We start from the raw sequence: 19632 nt of genomic DNA, 5'->3' as shown, positions 1-19632 counted from the left end.
GGAAACTCGGGATTCCACCTCAGTGATTCGGTTTACTGCGTTTCTAAGGTCTTGTCTGATGAGGCCCATATCCACTCGTACTTCTCCGATTTTGGTTTCTAAGGCTACCTGCGATGACTGAATAGCTTGGAGAATGGCGCTCACTCCGTCCAGGGTCGGGCCACCGGTGGCTGCGTCTCCCCTTCCCCGCTGGCCCGCCGCCGTCGTCGTGATCTGATCAATTTTTTGTTGGGAGGGTGGAGGCTGTTTGTTTGCCTTGTCTTTTCCCATCGTGGTGTCCGGGGCGGGAGCCGGGTGTGTCCCACTCCCTGTATTTGTTTTCAAGCCCAGGTTTCAATTTGTTTTCCGGTGTCTTGGACCAGGGAAGGTACCGCTGCGTCACTCCGTACAGGGATGACGGGGTGTCACTGTCTCAGGGGCGTTGTCTGGACTAATTTACTCTTTCTTGGGCTCTATGGAAGCATCTTTTGCCGGTATCGTTGAAAGATCTAATCGTTGGCTCCCATCCGGTAGCTCCCCTCCTCTCACCCTCTTCCCAGGCGAATGGGACTCACTATAGTTCCGGGCTCAAAGCCTCACCACACCCAGGATCTGGTGTTTCCGTAAAGGGCCCCGTTTCGCCACACGCTGGCCTCCACTTCTCAGATATGTCTCTACAAGGTTCAATTGTCCATAACTCGAGGCCTTGGAGTTCAGGCTGTTTCAGGGTGTGTGTCTCCACTCCTCGGAACCTGGTCTGCTACCAGCTCTTGGTGTGGTCCTTGGCCAATCCCCTCTTGACGGAGATCTGAATGGGATCCGGAGGTGGGCCACCGCCTGTCCCCCTCACCGTAGCAATGACAGGGGAGGGGGGGTTCTTCCGACTCGTCGACCCCCTCTCCTCCACTCCCGGGCCCCGGGTAGCGTCTCCGTCCCCCCCGGGCGAACCCGCCCGACCTCCAGTCGAGACCCGACCCTATTACGTACCAGGAGGGGGCCGCGGGGGAACAAGCACCGGCGGCGGTCTTCTCGTCCACGCCCGGCCGCTTCACTTCTGTCTCGCTGCCAGGCAGGATGGATGGGGGGGGTCCCAGGCCTCCCGGCCTGCACCCGCAGGTCAGTGCACAGGGCGGGGCCGCTCAGCTGGTGCCCTCCTCCTCGGCCGCCCGGCAACAGGGATCCGCCGCTGGGGCCCGGTCCAGGCCCCCCAGGGACTCCCTCCGGTCTTTCAGCCTGCCACGCACGTCATCAGCTCAGCTATCGGCCTGGCCTCGGCCCGGCCGGGCGCGTCGCGATCGCCATCTTGTTTTCCCTCCCGGGATCGGCCCGATCTCCGCGCGGGCACAGAATGCAGGGTCTCTGGTTTTTTTCGGCGTGCGCTACCCCCGCGAGACCCAGGGTCACAGGGGTGTCCGAATCGGTGTCTTTCAGCTCCCGTGGACTGTGCTAATTATGGGCGGATGACGGAGGGGTCCAGAGCACTCTGAGTGCGACCGCCATCTTGACGCCCGAAGCCACGCCCCTCAAACACTAATTTTCTTAAAAGAATTTGGAGCAGGTTTTTGATAACACTATTGGTGAAGGCTTGGGAGTATGGGTTTTTAACTCTTGATCTGTCTCAACTTAAGGTCAAGCACTTCCAGTTCTCTTCCCATTTGCAAGGATCACTTTGCTAAGTTATTTCTTAAATAAATAAGTGTGTAAGCATTTTTCTTTTTTCTCATTGACAGTTAAGCACCTTTTGCTGCTTTATTTCAGGAACCGATTGAGGATTTGGACCCTACTCATGTACTGGACATGCAGGCAGACTCTAGGCTGCATTTGATATTTGGCGGGACCAAAGTGGTGCAGCATACTCCACCCCAGAAAGCAAGCTCAGGCCTGAAACGTATGTTTTTATTATACACTTTGAGTTAAATGATAATGATTAATTGGGCCATTGTTTAGAACTCAATCTGCTGTGTTTATACACCTTGTGTTTCATACTTGTTCCGAGCTCTTCTTATATGGTGGTGTCAGAAGCGAAGCAGTTCGTAGCCAGATTTAACATTTCCCAAGGTAGTTCAAATGGGACACGTACTTAGCCCATTATTTTGAGTTGCAACTGTGCTGCAGAAGAGCCCAAGCTATGTTGTTGCCCTAGTGGATGTGCACCGAGAAAGATCACTCTCCAGCTACTCTAAATTCGTTTTGATTTGCACATGTGCTTTGGCTTCAAACCTTATTCCCTCAAACCCCCTTCTCCAACGACATATAGACCAGACGGGCTGTCTAAGGTACAGGAACACTGTATGCTTGTTTTTTGTTCAGCAATGCCTGCACCTAAAATTGTCTATGCTCTGGCTGATGCTGGGATAGATAGCTATATGTCACTCAATGTGGTAACGGCTTTCCCCGTAAGATTCTCCTTCTCTGGACACCAGTCGCTATATAATGTGGAATGCCTTGGGGGGGAGCAAAGTGCATGTGTGCCTATTTTCTGCACCTACACTGTAGTAGAACAGATTAGGCTGGGCTGCAGACCCCTGTGCAGCTTCTTCTGTAAAACATTCCGTGCTGGTGAACATAAATCTCCAGCACTGTAGCCCATTTAAATGAGGGAAACACTTTGCCTCTTAACCATATTATGGATGAGGTTGTGCCATATTATGGATGTGGGCAGAGAGGTGAAGAGGCTGCCATGATACACACTGAAAGTGTTCTGTCTCCCTGCAACCGGATGCTGTCACTCATTGCATCTGTTTGCAGGGACATCTCTTGTCACCTTAGTGAAGCAGGCTCATATGGGTTGCCCTGTGAAAGACAGATTCACTGCTTTAAACAGTCTGCCTTTCACTAATGAGCTAGGTCCAGAGCATTATATGAATTAGGCACAATGTCCCTGTTTGCACCCAACGCACATTGTTAAAGGTGCTCGTGACACAAATGGGAACATTGCACCCTAAGTAATCCACAGTAGTACAAGTTTTTTTTTAAGCAAAAGCTCAAGGAAGGTTGTGTGGTAAAGATGGGGGATTGAATTTTTGTGGCCAGGATTTGCACCCTAAGGATACACCAGAATTTGCAGGACCTTATGTTCTTGAAATCTATCTGACCTCTAAGAAGTCTTTCTTCTCTAATGTTCTCGTGTCTGTTTCTCCATAGCTGTTGATAATGGATGTGTGGCCTATGTCTTGAGGACTGGTTTCAATACTTCTCAGGTACAGCCCAATATATAAATCACTGTTGGAAATGTGTTTTCTTTAGTGGTTGTTGTGCAAGGTGTTTGGAAACAATTTTCACAAAAATAAATAAATATATACAAATTATTATTTTTTAGTGTAGTGCTCAGTGTTAACATGCAAACCTCTCGTGTTCAAATCTCTGTGGGTAGAACTGTGGCAGTAGCTGGTAGGAATTTTATTAAATATTCCCTGTACATCTTAAATTATTTCAAAAGAAGGTGTTAAATCTACTTGACCCTTGTGTTAATCTGAATGTTGCTTCTTTTAGCAAGAGCATAACCACTAGGACAGTTTCAACATTGTTTTTGTCTAAAGCACGGAAAGAAAGTTTGTTACTTGTAAAACTGCTTCTCCTCTGTTTATAGTAATTCTAATCATATTTTTCCAAAGTTTGAGACGTAAGAAATTGTGATGAGGAAAATGTCAAAGTTCTGTATAAGTGGATTCCAGTGGTGAGATAGTTCAGTCGCGCCATAAGGAGAACCATCTGCAGATCAGGGCAAATCAACTGAGCTTTAGCTCTGTCCTTTCATGCAGATTAATATAGGGGCTGATTGTTTTGTGGTTTTGTTTTTTAGGGTAAACTACTGCGCACCATCCTGTTCGGTGTGAAAAGAGTTACAGCTAATAATTTGGAAACCTTCATCTTTATCCTTTTCCTGTTGGTGTTTGCAATTGCAGCTGCAGCCTACGTTTGGATTGAAGGTATGCATGGATTTCTTTATGCCCATAGGGAAGTGGACAGTGGTTTTTACTTTTTTGATGTGTTTTACTTAGAATACATTTAGAGTATGTGTATAGCACTTGGTAACTTAGGTTCGTGGGAAGAGTTCATTTGTGCCATCTTTTATGGTTGGCTTAGTTTTTTTCAAATTTTGTTTGGCTCACACAAATACATTTCCCAAGCCTTCTGAAGATTGATCAAAGGAGAGCTATTATGAGTTCCCTAAAACTGAACTTATTTCTCTTCAAATCCCATTTGAATTCTTTCACTACTTGACCAAAAATGTTTGCTAAGGAAATTTGTTTTGAAAATAGATTAACTTGCCTTATAGGAAAAATGTAAAACTGCTACTCTTTAAGAAATTTGAATTTTTCACTTGAGACACTTGCACAGGCAAAACATCTTCTTGAAAAATGGGCTCAAGGGAACAAATGTTAAGTCTCAGGAGGCCAACAAGAGTATTGTTTGGCCCAGGTGAGGGCATTTAGGGAGCAAGTATGATGCAGGAGAATTAATTAAAAGTAATAATTACAGCGCAAAGCACCATGGTGAATTACATGTATGATGGTGTAATTGGTTGAGAAGCGCATACTGCTGTAAGACATCTGCATAAGTGAAGGATAATATGAAGAAGTACAATAGGAATCTAAAAACAAATCTTTTAAAATTTAGTCACACCCCATGAAAGGCAAAGGAAGATGTAAGTTAACATATGTTAAATGGGAACAGACAGTAACTTTAACAAGTACCATTCTTTAACATGTTTAAGCAGATTTGAGCTATTCTACAGGGACTTCCTTTGTTAACCCCTGAAAATGTACATATGGTTTGAACATTTTGGAAAATTTAAATTTTTCCAACATGCTTTGTGTGATCGTTTGCCTGAAGTTCTGCTTCTAAGATGTTGAATCAAAGTTCTGGCTGAAAAGAGTGTTCATTACTGAAGGTTCTGTTGTCTCTTTACTCATAGGCACCAAGGACCTCAGTCGGAATCGCTACAAGCTGTTTCTGGAGTGTACGCTTATCTTGACTTCGGTAGTTCCACCTGAACTTCCAATTGAGCTGTCTTTGGCTGTCAACACCTCTCTCATTGCCCTGGCAAAATTGTGTAAGTGTACTGAAAAGCGAAATGTAGATGCTACAATGCAGATTTCCAGTTACTCAGTGCATATTCACAAATCATGCAGTGTGCATAATATGATGAAAAACTAAAGTAAATGTCTATAATAAACTGATAATCTAGAACTGTTGGGAGAATTTACCCAGCCATGGGCTCCCTGAATAGATGTGTAAATGTTAGCGTATACAACCAATTCCCTATTTGTCCACCAAACAGAGGTTTGGGAGTCCTGTTTAGCTGGGTGCTGTTGTAGGACTATGAGTAAATTTACTTTAGAGGTAATGTCTGTCCCTCGGATAATGTCAAAGTTCGATGGCATCTGTTGCTGTAGATACACATGGTCTGCATAGCTCGCCATCTGGTGTTGGGTCGGAGTGTTACAAGTTGTTTTTCTTCGAAGAAGTGTTTTCGAGTCACTGGACCAAGTGACTCCTCCTTCTGTGCTCATTGCGCATGGGCGTCGACTCCATCTTCGATTGTTTTCTTTCCGCCATCGGGTTCGGACGTGTTCCTGTCGCTCCGAGTTTCGGAACGGAAAGATAGCTGAAAACGGAAGATTTTCGACGGTATCGTTGCGATCCGATTCGAGATAAACACATACGACGACGCATTGAACATCGAAGCGCTTCGGTGCCCTTCGGGGTAGATTTCGGCACACCGTCGGGGCCTAGTCGGCCCGACCGCGTGGAGAACAACGCCGATGGAACGGACCCCGTTTCGATTCTGCCCTGAATGCCACAACAAATATCCCTATACGGACCAACACTCGGTCTGTAACCTGTGCCTGTCACCCGAGCACAGCGAAGAATCCTGTGAGGCCTGTCGGGCGTTCCGGTCCCGAAAAACTCTGCGCGACCGTCGAGCGAGAAGACTGCAGATGGCGTCCACGCCAAAGGAGCATCGACAGTTCGAGACAGAAGAGGAACAGGAGGAATCCTTTTCCATCCAGGATTCAGACTCCGACGAACTCGACAATACAAAAACTGTGAGTAAGACGTCGAGATCAGAAATAAAAAAAGGCAAAAAGGCCCAGGGGACGCCACTGCCAACCGGCCATGGCTCAACCCAAATTCACGGTGACCAACAATCGGCACCGAAAAAGGCCCATTCAGTGTCGAGACTCCGGTCGAGACACCGGCACGCAGCCTCCTCGGGACCGAGAGAGTGCTAAAGAGAAGCATCGACACCGAGAGTTCGGTGTCGACACGGATCGACGCCGAGACAGTGGTGCCGAAGACCATAGAGGCCAAGATTTTTCGGCACAGAAGAGGAGGAAGGTTACCTCGGAGCCGAAAAAACAAACAACAGGGTTTTCGGAGCCGAAAAAAGCACCAACAGACCCAGTTTCAGGCTCCTATACTGAAGAACATTCTATGTCTTCACAAATGAAAAGACACAGATTCGAACAAGAACTGCAATCCACTGAAGTGGATCACACGCAAAAGCGTATCTTTATTCAGCAGGGGACAGGGAAGATCAGTACCCTTCCACCTGTCAATAGAAAGAGAACACTTCAGTTTGGAGCACGAGAGGCTCCTCAGCAACAAACAGCAAAGACGGTAACACCTCCTCCCTCGCCTCCATCTGTAACTCAGGCTTCGCCAACTTACACCCCGTCACATTCGCCAGCTCACACCGCCATGAGCCACGACGACCAAGATCAAGACGCGTGGGACTTGTACGATGCACCAGTGTCTGATAACAGCCCAGACACATACCCAACTAGGCCATCACCACCTGAGGACAGCACAGCCTATTCACAAGTGGTGGCTAGAGCAGCTCAGTTCCATAATGTGGAACTACACTCTGAACAAGTAGAGGATGACTTTTTATTTAACACCCTCTCCTCCACCCACAGCTCCTACCAAAGCCTGCCTATGCTCCCAGGCATGCTACGCCATGCAAAGGAGATCTTCAAGGAGCCAGTTAAAAGTAGGGCAGTAACGCCTAGAGTGGACAAAAAGTATAAGGCGCCTCCTACGGACCCTGTATTCATCACCTCTCAGCTGCCACCAGATTCTGTGGTGGTAGGGGCTGCCAGAAAACGGGCAAATTCACACACTTCTGGGGATGCACCTCCCCCAGATAAAGAAAGCAGAAAGTTCGATGCAGCCGGGAAGAGGGTCGCTGTCCAGGCAGCAAACCAGTGGCGCATCGCAAACTCACAAGCGCTGCTAGCGCGATACGACAGAGCCCACTGGGATGAGATGCAGCATCTCATTGAACATCTCCCAAAAGATCTACAAAAAAGAGCAAAACAGGTTGTTGAGGAGGGTCAAAACATCTCCAACAATCAAATACGCTCCTCTATGGATGCAGCAGACACAGCCGCAAGGACCATTAATACGTCGGTTACCATCCGTAGGCACGCATGGCTCAGAACGTCTGGATTCAAGCCAGAAATTCAGCAGGCAGTACTTAACATGCCAGTAAACGAAAAACTTCTGTTCGGTCCGGAGGTCGACACAGCCATAGAAAAGCTCAAAAAGGACACTGACACTGCCAAGGCCATGGGCGCACTCTACTCCCCGCAGAGCAGAGGATCTTATACCACCTTCCGCAAAACACCTTTTAGAGGAGGGTTTCGGGGTCAGGCCACACAAGCCAGTACCTCACAGTCCGCACCGTCCACCTACCAGGGACAGTACAGGGGAGGCTTTCGGGGCCAGTATAGAGGAGGGCAATTCCCTAGGAATAGAGGAAGATTTCAAAGCCCCAAAACCACTACCAACAAGCAGTGACTCACACGTCACTCACCCCCCCCACACAACACCAGTGGGGGGAAGGATAGGTCAATATTACGAAGCATGGGAGGAAATAACTACAGACACATGGGTCCTAGCAATTATCCAACATGGTTATTGCATAGAATTCCTGCAATTCCCTCCAGACATACCACCAAAATCACAAAATTTATCAAAACACCATTCACAGCTTCTAGAGATAGAAGTTCAAGCACTACTGCAAAAAAATGCAATAGAATTAGTACCAAGCACACAAATAAACACAGGAGTTTATTCACTGTACTTCTTGATACCAAAAAAGGACAAAACACTGAGACCAATTCTAGACCTCAGAGTAGTAAACACATTCATCAAATCAGACCACTTTCACATGGTCACACTACAAGAAGTGTTACCATTGCTCAAAAAACACAACTACATGACAACCCTAGACCTCAAAGACGCATATTTCCATATACCAATACATCAATCACACAGAAAATATCTAAGGTTTGTATTCAAAGGAATACATTACCAATTCAAAGTATTGCCTTTCGGTTTAACAACCGCTCCAAGGGTATTCACAAAATGCCTAGCAGTAGTCGCTGCACACATCAGAAGGCAGCAAATACATGTATTCCCGTATCTAGACGACTGGCTAATCAAAACCAGTTCGCTCATACAATGCTCAAACCACACAAATCAAGTCATACAAACCCTCTACAAACTAGGGTTCACCGTCAACTTTGCAAAATCCAACATTCAGCCAAGCAAAGTACAGCAATATCTAGGAGCCATAATAGACACAACAAAAGGAGTAGCAACGCCAACTCCACAAAGAATTCACAATTTCAACAGAGTCATTCAACACATGTCTCCAAATCAAACAATACAAGCAAGAGCAATACTACAGCTCCTAGGCATGATGTCCTCATGCATAGCCATTGTCCCAAATGCAAGACTGCACATGAGGCCCTTACAACAGTGCCTAGCCTCACAGTGGTCTCAAGCACAGGGTCACCTTCTAGATCTGGTGTTAATAGACCGCCAAACTTACCTCTCGCTTCTATGGTAGAACAGTATAAATTTAAACAAAGGGCGGCCTTTCCAAGACCCAGTGCCACAGTACGTAATAACAACAGATGCTTCCATGACAGGGTGGGGAGCACATCTCAATCAACACAACATAAGAAGACAATGGAACATACATCAAACAAAACTGCATATAAATCATCTAGAATTATTAGCAGTTTTTCAAGCACTAAAAGCTTTCCAACCAATCATAACCCACAAATACATCCTTGTCAAAACAGACAACATGACAACGATGTATTATCTAAACAAACAAGGAGGAACACATTCAACGCAGTTAAGCTTATTAGCTCAAAACATATGGAAGTGGGCAATCCACCATCAAATTCGCCTAATAGCACAGTTTATTCCAGGGATCCAGAATCAACTGGCAGACAATCTCTCTCGAGATCACCAGCTAGTCCACGAATGGGAAATCCACCCACAAATTCTGAACACCTACTTCACACTCTGGGGAACACCTCAAATAGACTTATTTGCAACAAAAGAGAACGCAAAATGCCAAAACTTCGCGTCCAGATACCCACACAAGCAATCCCAAGGCAATGCCCTATGGATGAACTGGTCAGGAATATTTGCTTACGCTTTTCCTCCTCTCCCTCTCCTCCCTTATCTAGTAAACAAATTGAGTCAAAACAAACTCAAACTCATTTTAATAGCACCAACGTGGGCAAGACAACCCTGGTACACAACACTGCTAGATCTATCTGTAGTACCCCACATCAAACTGCCCAACAAACCAGATCTGTTAACGCAACACAACCAACAGATCAGACACCCAGATCCAGCATCGCTGAATCTAGCAATCTGGCTCCTGAAATCATAGAATTCGGACACTTACAACTTATCCAAGAGTGTATGGAAGTCATAAAGCAGGCCAGAAGGCCATCCACTAGACACTGCTACGCAAGTAAGTGGAAAAGATTTGTTTGTTACTGCCATCATAATCAGATACAACCACTAGACGCAACTCCAAAACATATAGTAAATTACTTGCTCCATTTACAAAAAGCAAAGCTAGCCTTCTCTTCTATTAAAATACACCTTGCAGCAATATCTGCATACCTGCAGACTACCTATTCAACTTCCTTGTATAGGATACCAGTCATCAAAGCATTCATAGAAGGTCTTAAAAGAATTATACCACCAAGAACACCACCTGTTCCTTCATGGAACCTAAACGTGGTCCTAACAAGAATCATGGGCCCACCTTTCGAACCCATGCACTCTTGCGGAATACAATTCCTAACCTGGAAAGTTGCCTTTCTCATCGCCATTACATCTCTGAGAAGAGTAAGTGAAATTCAAGCGTTCACAACACAGGAACCTTTTATACAAATACATAAAAATAAGGTCGTCCTACGACCTAATCCAAAATTTTTACCAAAAGTTATTTCACCGTTCCATCTAAATCAAACGGTAGAACTACCAGTTTTTTTCCCACAGCCAGATTCTGTGGCTGAAAGAGCACTACATACATTAGATGTCAAAAGAGCATTAATGTACTACATTGACAGAACGAAGAACATCAGAAAGACTAAACAGCTATTTATTGCATTCCAAAAACCTCATGCAGGTAACCCAATATCAAAACAAGGTATAGCCAGATGGATTGTTAAATGCATCCAAATCTGCTACCTTAAAGCAAAAAGACAACTGCCCATTACTCCCAGGGCACATTCAACAAGGAAAAAAGGTGCTTCAATGGCCTTTTTAGGAAACATCCCAATGCATGAAATATGTAAGGCAGCCACATGGTCTACGCCTCACACATTCACCAAACACTACTGTATAGATGTGCTATCCGCACAACAAGCTGCAGTAGGTCAAGCTGTATTAAGAACTCTATTTCAGACAACTTCTACTCCTACAGGCTAAACCACCGCTTATGGGGAAATAACTGCTTACTAGTCTATGCAGACCATGTGTATCTACAGCGACAGATGCCATTGAACTGAAAATGTCACTTACCCAGTGTACATCTGTTCGTGGCATCAGTCGCTGAGATTCACATGGGCCCACCCACCTCCCCGGAAGCCTGTAGCAGTTCAGAAGTTACCTTCAATTTTGTACATTTGTATATATATTATTTAAACCTTTAATAGGTACATACTTACACATTTCATTGCGCGGGCACTATTACTATAGTACAACTCCTACCTCACCCTCTGCGGGGAAAACAATCGAAGATGGAGTCGACGCCCATGCGCAATGAGCACAGAAGGAGGAGTCACTCGGTCCAGTGACTCGAAAACACTTCTTCGAAGAAAAACAACTTGTAACACTCCGACCCAACACCAGATGGCGAGCTATGCAGACCATGTGAATCTCAGCGACTGATGCCACGAACAGATGTACACTGGGTAAGTGACATTTTCATTTTAGAGGTTGCCCTTCACAACTTGCATCTCCCTGCCTTAAATTGAACACCCAAGTACCTCAATAACAGGTATAAAGCCTTTGTTGCATGCCAGCCCTCTTCTCTGACACACTTGTCAGAGATGACACCCATAAGTCGATTCGCAACCACCAGGACCTGGAGCCGTGTGCCACTTGTCATCAACTTCTTTGCTGATGGGGTGATGAAATGAATGTCCTTCCAGTACTGTCCCTAGTGCCACACAACATAGGTCCTATGCCCCACTCCCAACCATGATTACGTTAGATGCAGAGGCTGCCTGAACTTCTGTTAAAACAAAACTTTTTGATACTGACTGGAGCAGAGTTGAGTAATCTACTGATGCTCCAGACCTCTTTGGAGAACAGGCTATTTAGCGTGAAGAAGATGAGGATGCCACACTTTCACGCCTTCCTCCTCACCAACTGTTGGAAAATCCAGAGGTGGTCTTTCATTAGCTCAGACTGGAGGAAGAAGAGAAGGTTACCAGACCTCAGTGCTTCAAACCAAGACCTGTGCCAGGGTCAAGGTTATAGTCTGCAGTGACAAAGAAGCTAAGCTGCTGAAGAGATCTCAAACGGAAGCGAGCATTGCCTGGGAGGGGAGGGGAGGAGTGAGGTGGTTGAGCCCCCTGCCAAATTCATTGCAGCCTCCAGGGCCTCTGACATCTTCGGACTCTGATGAGCACCAACCCAAGGCCTCGGAGCTGATGAACCTTCCGTCCTTGAGCATTGAGTTTCCACGGCTGTCCACCCCCAAGATCCTTCACAAGCCTCAACTCCACTCCTCCAAAGACTATAGTAGAAGTTGATCATGAAGCAGAAGATACTTTTTATCCATCCCCAGACTGGGAAGATTCCAATGAAACTACCGCCACTGAAACCTATGGAGACTCTGCCTTGCAAAATAAGATTAACCTTTGTGGAATAACTGGCAGTAGAAACCCCTCGAGCTCCCAAGCCTAAAAGACCTAGAGCCAGGGGAACAAGTCATCTCCCCTATGTCCCATCTCCACTCCCCCACCCCCTCAACCATTACAACCTCCTTCACTTCCTTCACATTCACCAGTGGGACATACACATTCCCCTTCTGGTCCCAGCAGCCCCTTCGGCCCTGCCAACCGTTATAAAGGCACCTTTTTGAAGACCGTCCACAGCCAACCCATGGGACGACTGAGATCAGGAGAGATACCTTAACAGGTAAGTGGTCCAGGACAGCACTACTTATCACAAGGTGATCCAACATCTTGCCACCTTTGACAGGGCGGATGTGTCGTTCCAGAGGAAGCAGATTTCCTTATAGAGACACAATCTACATATGAATGAACAGTTCAGTTCCTGTGCAGGTTCAAGGCATGTTAAAGTCAGCCCCTGACACCTTTAAAGATCAAGTGAAAACAAAGGTGTTTATATCTGGGGTTAAGAAAACCTGTAAGCCTTTTCCCAACAACTCTGCCTACATTAGAGGTCATGTCTCGCCTGACTCCCTAGTTGTTCACATTGCACGCAAGTGGGCTTCTGCTCAAGCTACAAGTGACGCTCCTCCATCTGACAAGGGAAGCGAAAAGCAGGATGCTGCTGTCAAAAGGGTGGCTGTCTCTCCCTGGAGAGTAGCCAGCGTGACGGGGCTCTTCTCTCAGTATGACAGGGATTAGTATGATATGATGCAGGAGTTATTCAAGCATCTCACTGATGAGTTTAAGAAGAGGCAGGTAGTTTCAGAGGGCAAGTGTATATCCAGCATAACCACTGGCTTTACCCTGGACAGCCCTGGTTACGGCATCACTGGTGGTCAACACCAGTGTCCGTTTTAAATGCCACTCTCCCTCCGCATTTCAGGCTTCAAGCCGTAGGTCCAACAGTACCTTCTCAACCTGCCTTTCAGTGGGGAAACATCTGTATGAGCCACAGGTTCACGAGATGATGGATAAACAAAGGACCAATATAAAGGACAAACATTGCAAAATCCATGAGTGCCCTTCTCACTGGCTGACAGGGCTCCTTTTGGGGCAGCTGTATAGAGGAGGATCCAGTAGTACTTCCATAGGATGAAACCTGTCTTGAATATTGCAGAACCTCCAAGGGAGGACCACTCGTCCTCACACGATGAGGGGGAGGAAGGCAAGATCCCTGATCTTCAACATCCACTAGATGACTACCTTGTCTCTTCCACTACCTGTGTGATCAAAGGCAAGAACACTCATTCCACCAGCAGACAGCAATGGAGTACACTAGGGTTATCAAGAGGGACAACAATAATTAAGGCAGTGGTACAGGCATCTCTGGAAAGGGGACTTCCACCTCCAAGCGTCGACTTGTCCTACCTTACCTGATCACACAACACCTGTTGTGGGAAGGCTGCCACAATTTCCTTCCCCGCTGGAAGGAAATCACATCAGACCAATAGGTGTTGGCAGTAGTTCACCATGGCTACTGACTAGAACTTTTCACACACCCTCCGAACATTCCACCCTTCACCAGCAGAGAGCATTTAACCTTTCTGCAGAAAGAGGAGCACTAATCCTAAAAAAAAAAAAAAAGGCCGTAGAACCAGTGGCCCACACAATCCAGGGAAGAGGATTTATGTTTTTTCTTCCTCATCTTCGAAAAGGATGGCACACTCGTGCAGAACCTGGACCTCAGGACCCTCATTCGCTTCCGGTTCCCAGAACATTACCACATGGTAACCTGCAGGATGTTATTACTCTGCTTCAACAAGGCAAATACAAACTGTTTTTAGACCTCAAGGATGCCTACTGCCACATCCCCATCCATCCTGCCCACCAGTGGCACTTTCGCTTTACATAAAGTGCCATCAGTATCAATTCAAAGTAGTTAATTTGGGGGCAGTGCTGCACTAAGAGTCTTTACAAAGTGTCTAGCAGTGGTAGCTGTCCACTTATGGTTAAATGATTGGCTGATCAGGAGTGTATGCAAGCACAAATGCCTTAACTACACCCAGGCTACTATCCCCCTTCCTCTCAGGCTGGGGGTCACAATAAATGTCACCAAATCTCACCTGCAACCCCTCCAGGTCCAGTCCTTCCTAGGAGGGATACTCATCATAGTCACAGGCAAATCCTATCGCAGCCAGTTGAGGGTGTTGGCATTCCAGCAGCTCTTACCTCTTTTTCAGCCCATTCATCTCTCAAATGGAGCTTTTATTGGCCTGGACCATCTAAAAACTTCTGTCCAGGGGATTATTTGTTTAGCTCCCCCATCTGCAGAAATCAGGCCTCACATACTTCTCTACGTCTATTAGCAGATATATAGCTGCATACATGCAAAACCGGGAACAGCCTTTCCTCTTTCACATTTCTGTAGTTGAATCCTTCATGGAGGGTCTCAAAAGGGTCATCCCCATCGGTTCACTTGTCCCTGTATGGAATTAGTGTAGTCCTCACCAGAGTCATGCCCCCTGCTCATTTGAGCCTATGCTTTCTTGCCTTCTTTAATTCCTACCCTGGAAGGTAGCTTTCCTAGTAGCCATACCAGGTCTTAGACCTGTCAGTGAATTGCAGGGTTTCACACTACAATACCTTTTATTTCAGGTCAATAATAATAGGATCATTCTTGGTCTACTCAGTGGTTTTGCGCCCCCCCCTCCCCCAACAACCAAGCTATAGTGCTCCTAGTCTTCTTCCCTCAAACAGACGCAGTAGCAGACACCTTAAATGTCAGCCTAGCTCTCATGTACTATATCAACAGAGAGAAGTCTTGCCTGCAACGGTCATCAGCTATTCTTAGCCTTTGCCAAACCCCACACACATACACCAATTTCTAAAGCTGGCATTGCCAGGTGGATAGTCAAATGTACCCAAACGTGCTATTATAAAGCCATAAGAGTCCTCCCTGTTAGTCTCAGGACACACTTGACTGCAAAAACAAACAAAAAAAGCAGTTACCATGTCCTTTCTAAGCAATATTCCCCTTAGTCGACAGATGTCAGGGAGACATTTAGGTCAGCCCGACACACTTTTACCAGTCTGTACTGTGTGGATGTCTTGGCTCTACAGTGAGCAGTGGTTGACCAGACGTTCCTAAGGACTTGATTTCCGACATCTTCATCATCCACACACTAGTCACCTGGTAGGCAGGTAGTGCCTTTCATTCTATGCCAAGCATGTGCATATACAAGCAGCACCTGTTACAAATGGGAAAATTCTACCCTTTAAAGGAAGTTAATAAGGAAGAGATCTGTAAGCATCATTTTGTACCATGTAGTGCTTGAGATTCACATGCCCCCATCCTTCTCCCCAGAAGTGTCTGGATCTAATTGCAGTTCCCTGTTATTAACTTCCTCTAACAAACACATGTGCACCATACTGCATTCATTCGCAACGTCTCTCTACTGTTGTACGAAATGCAGTCTATTATTGATTTGGCAGCCATATGCGTTGCCAATTAAGGGTGGAGTCACATTGCATCCTGTGACTCGATAGACTTTCTTTGAAGAAAAACAACTTGCAAACATCTAAGCCCAACACTAGATGGCAGGAGGATGCCGAATATGTGACTCTACAGCTCTACAAGCTACAAACAGATGCTTAAAGATAAAGTAAAATTTTCCTTACTACTTACCTCATTCTCCCATTTCTCTCCCCTTCAGGAATAGGAGAATTTCTGATTTTGCAAATCAAATCCTAATCACATGGCTTAGATTTAAGAAGGCAGACTGTCAAGAAGCCTTTTGTCTTGTACGATTCTGGGTTATATTTGTGCCTAATTAAACAATAGGTAAGTAGTGACTAGCTAAGCCTACTCCTTTTAGAAAGAAACGTAAATGTAATTTCTTCACAGCACTTCAGTATGATGCCTAGAAGAATTTGGCTCACCATTTAATGAATATATATATATTTTTTTTTTTTGTTGCAACTTTGCATTGTCTTGATTTTGAAAGTTTTGACTGGTACTGAAATGTCCTAATTAGCATTGAGCTTACTACAAAGAAGGCACATGCACAACTTTCGTGCCCGAGGATGGTAAGTAGCTAAATTTACATTCAGTAGACCTATTTGGGAAGCATTTACATTTTCAGTGGTTATCCTGAAAGTCATTTAGATTTTCTTGGCTTGAAAGACTTAGTTGCGCACATTTTGAATGTCAAAATGAAGAACCAGTGCACCATGCACTTCTCCATATTGCAGGGATAGTAGTCTGTCAGCAGTCCTGAAAACATTATGTATTTGTTATTCCCTGCATCTGTTCTTTCTTTTTTGTGTTAAAAAGTAGCATGGAAATTTGGAGACTTCTGTCTCAACATTGTCAGATTAATTACCTTGTTTAAATTGTAAGGTGGTCTTTTGTACACATAACCTTTTCTTGTTGTTAATTAATTTAATAAGTCTTTAAAATAAGATTTACTTCTCCCCTATTCTTTTTGCTACCAGTATTTCCACATTTTAAACTTCATTAGGATCTTTGTGCTCTAAGAAAATGAAGTGTAGTGAGGTATCTTCCAAGCCGCTTACTGAAAATAGCACCCAGGAGACTGGCATTTTTAGTGTCTTTGAAGTAAGTTTCTTATAACTACTGTGTTATTAAAATACCTTGTGACATTTCTTTTTATTTCAGATGTGTACTGTACAGAGCCATTCAGAATTCCCTTTGCAGGGAAAGTTCAGATTTGTTGCTTTGATAAAACAGGCACCTTAACAAGTGACAGTCTAGTTGTCAGAGGAGTAGCTGGCCTTAAGTAAGTATATGTTTTTTTGTATTTCTTTGCAACTTTTTTGTTACATTAAAGCAGACGTAAAACTTCTATGAGCTCTCTATTAATGGAATAAATTACATGTATACCCAAAGAGTGACAATAGTAAAATCAAATTAAAAAAATGTAAATTCAGTTTATTAGCTTTCTTCAGTCTTGCTCTGTTAAGCAAAACTTGTGCTTTATCTCACTGGGGTCTGTGGTAGAATTTCTGTTTAGAAAATCGTAATTTGCATGGTAACTGGCTGGTCTCTTTCTACTTTTTTGAAGAAATCCATGGTTCCATGCCATTTGGGAATGAGTAGTTCATCTGTGTATTTTTTACTATGCTATTTATTACTAGAAGTGTTTGTTTAATTGTAAATAAAGGTTTCCAAGCCTCAGAGTGGAAGGAAAAGCAGCAGCACTTAATAACTTCTTTAACCCGACAAAGGGGCCACCCTTTGTACTATTTTATTGTGATGATGATTTGTGTAGCATAAGACGCAACCAGGTATTCACTCGAATAGCATTTTGCTGTTTTGGAACAGGGTTTATTTTTCATGCTTTAATCAGGACATATTTGGATTTCCATGACACATTCTTTAGTGTTTATAGGTATGTATATATGTGTACATATATATATATATATATATATATATATATATATATATATATATATGTGTGTGTGGGGCTTTGAGTGTTACAAGTAGTTTTTCTTCGAAGAAGTCTTTTCGGAGTCACAGGATCGAGTGACTCCTCTTGGTTCTAGTGCACATGGGCATCTACTCCATTGTTAGATTGTTTTCTTTCTACGGTCGGGTTCGGACGTATTTCCTCTCGCTCCGAGATTTCGATTCGGAAAACCTTATTTGTCGGTATTGTTTCGATCACGTTTCCCATCTAGCATTGAACCGGTAGTACAGTCGAAACCTTCATTTTCGCCCTTCAGGGGCGCATGCGCCCGTCTCTGGAAGCCTGATGGATCGGACTCCATTCCGATTCAGCCCTCTGTGCCACGCGAAGTACCCCATATACAGACCAACACTTGGTTTGTAATTTGTGCCTTTCTCCAGACCATCGGGAGGAAGATTGTGAGGCTTGTCGATCATTTCGATCAAGGAAGACACTCAGATCGCAGAGCCCGAAGACTCGAAATGGCGTTGAAAAGCAGCGAACAACTCGACGTCATGGAGGAAGAGCAGGCGCAGACAGCAGTCTCCATTCGAGACACTCTGAACAGGAATCTGAAGACGACAGACCCATCGCAGCTGGCCAGCATGTGAGTACGTCTGCCCCTACACCTCTGCACAAAAAAACATATGGGTACACCACTGCCGGAAGGCCATGGCTCGGCCCGAAAAAAGACTGTTGGCGACCGTCCTTTGGGGTTGATGCTGAAAAAGGCCACTCCTCCGTCCACTTCAGAGTCGAGCAAATCTGTTAAAAGCAATGTTTCTGACTCTAGTAAAAGACCCCATTCCTCTGAGCCGAAAACTTGGCAGTCGGCTTCAGAGCCGAGACTTCCAACTACTTTTTCGGGATCAAAAAAACTACACACTTCGGAGCCGAAAAAAATCCTCATATTCAGAGGAACAAGGACTTTCCAAAAAATTAAGACGGGTTACAAGACCAGTCATGGAATCTCATGAGACATCTGAGGAAGTGCCTGAGATTGAACCAATATTACAGTTTATGAATGAGAGACAGTCCAGAATCCATATTCATAAGGAGACCGGAAGAATCATCACTGCACCTCCTTTAAAAACCAAAAGAAATCTGGCTTTCCAAGAGGAACTAGACTCTGTGCAACCACCAGCGAAGGTGCAAAAACAAAAGGAGAAGCCACTACCTCTCCATACTTCTCCTTCTCAATCTCCACAGCTCTTTCTCACCTCAGAATAGCCCACCACCACTGCCTTCTCCAATACATTCTTTATATTCACAGGGAGGTACGGCAGACCCACAGGATCTATGTGACCCTGATCCCATCCCGGACAATGACCCAGACATTTACCCATCAAAACCTCCTCCAGAAGACACCACTGCATACACCCAAGTAATATCTAGGGCAGCAGCTTATCATGGAGTAACTATGCACTCTGAGCCATTAGAAGAAGATTTTTTATTTAATACACTGTCTTCTACACATTCCAGGTACCAGTGTCTTCCAATGTTACCAGGAATTGCTAAACACACAGACCAAATTTTTAGCGAGCCTGTAAAAGCTAGGATTATCACTCCTAGAATTAAAAAGAAGTATAAGCCTGCACCTTCTGACCCAGATTACATCACTCACCAGGTCCCTCCAGACTCAGTAGTAGTAAATGCAGCAAGAAACAGGGCAAATAGCCAGTCTTCAGGAGATGCACCACCTCCTGATAAGAAGAGTAGAAAATTTGACACAGCAGGGAAAAGAGTTGCCACACAAGCAACAAATCAGTGGAGGATTGCAAATTCTCAGGCACTTCTAGCCAGGTATGGCAGGGCCCATTGGGATGACATGCAAGATATTATATAGCATCCCCCAAAGGAGCACCAGAAAAGGGTACTGCAAGTAGTAGAAGAGGGACAAGCAATCAGCAATAATCGGATAAGATGTGCCCTTGATGCTGCTGATACAGCTGCAAGGAGTGTAAACACTGCCATCACAATCAGAAGACATGATTGGCTGTGCACCTCTG

General features: G+C 45.0%; 1 protein-coding gene across 1 annotated transcript in view; it reads left to right on the top strand.

The window, feature by feature from the left end:
- ATP13A1 (ATPase 13A1) overlaps positions 1-19632 on the top strand; it is a 381010-nt gene that overhangs the window by 84030 nt on the left and 277348 nt on the right. The window contains exons 8-12 of the mRNA XM_069231770.1: positions 1738-1867; positions 3124-3179; positions 3782-3908; positions 4898-5035; positions 16834-16954. Of these exons, the coding sequence (XP_069087871.1) occupies positions 1738-1867; positions 3124-3179; positions 3782-3908; positions 4898-5035; positions 16834-16954 (572 nt within the window). The remainder of the gene's footprint in view (positions 1-1737; positions 1868-3123; positions 3180-3781; positions 3909-4897; positions 5036-16833; positions 16955-19632) is intronic.

The sequence above is a fragment of the Pleurodeles waltl genome, chromosome 4_2 (assembly GCF_031143425.1).
Source record: "Pleurodeles waltl isolate 20211129_DDA chromosome 4_2, aPleWal1.hap1.20221129, whole genome shotgun sequence".
Taxonomy (NCBI): Eukaryota; Metazoa; Chordata; class Amphibia; order Caudata; family Salamandridae; genus Pleurodeles; species Pleurodeles waltl.
This window is presented reverse-complemented; position numbering and strand designations above follow the sequence as displayed.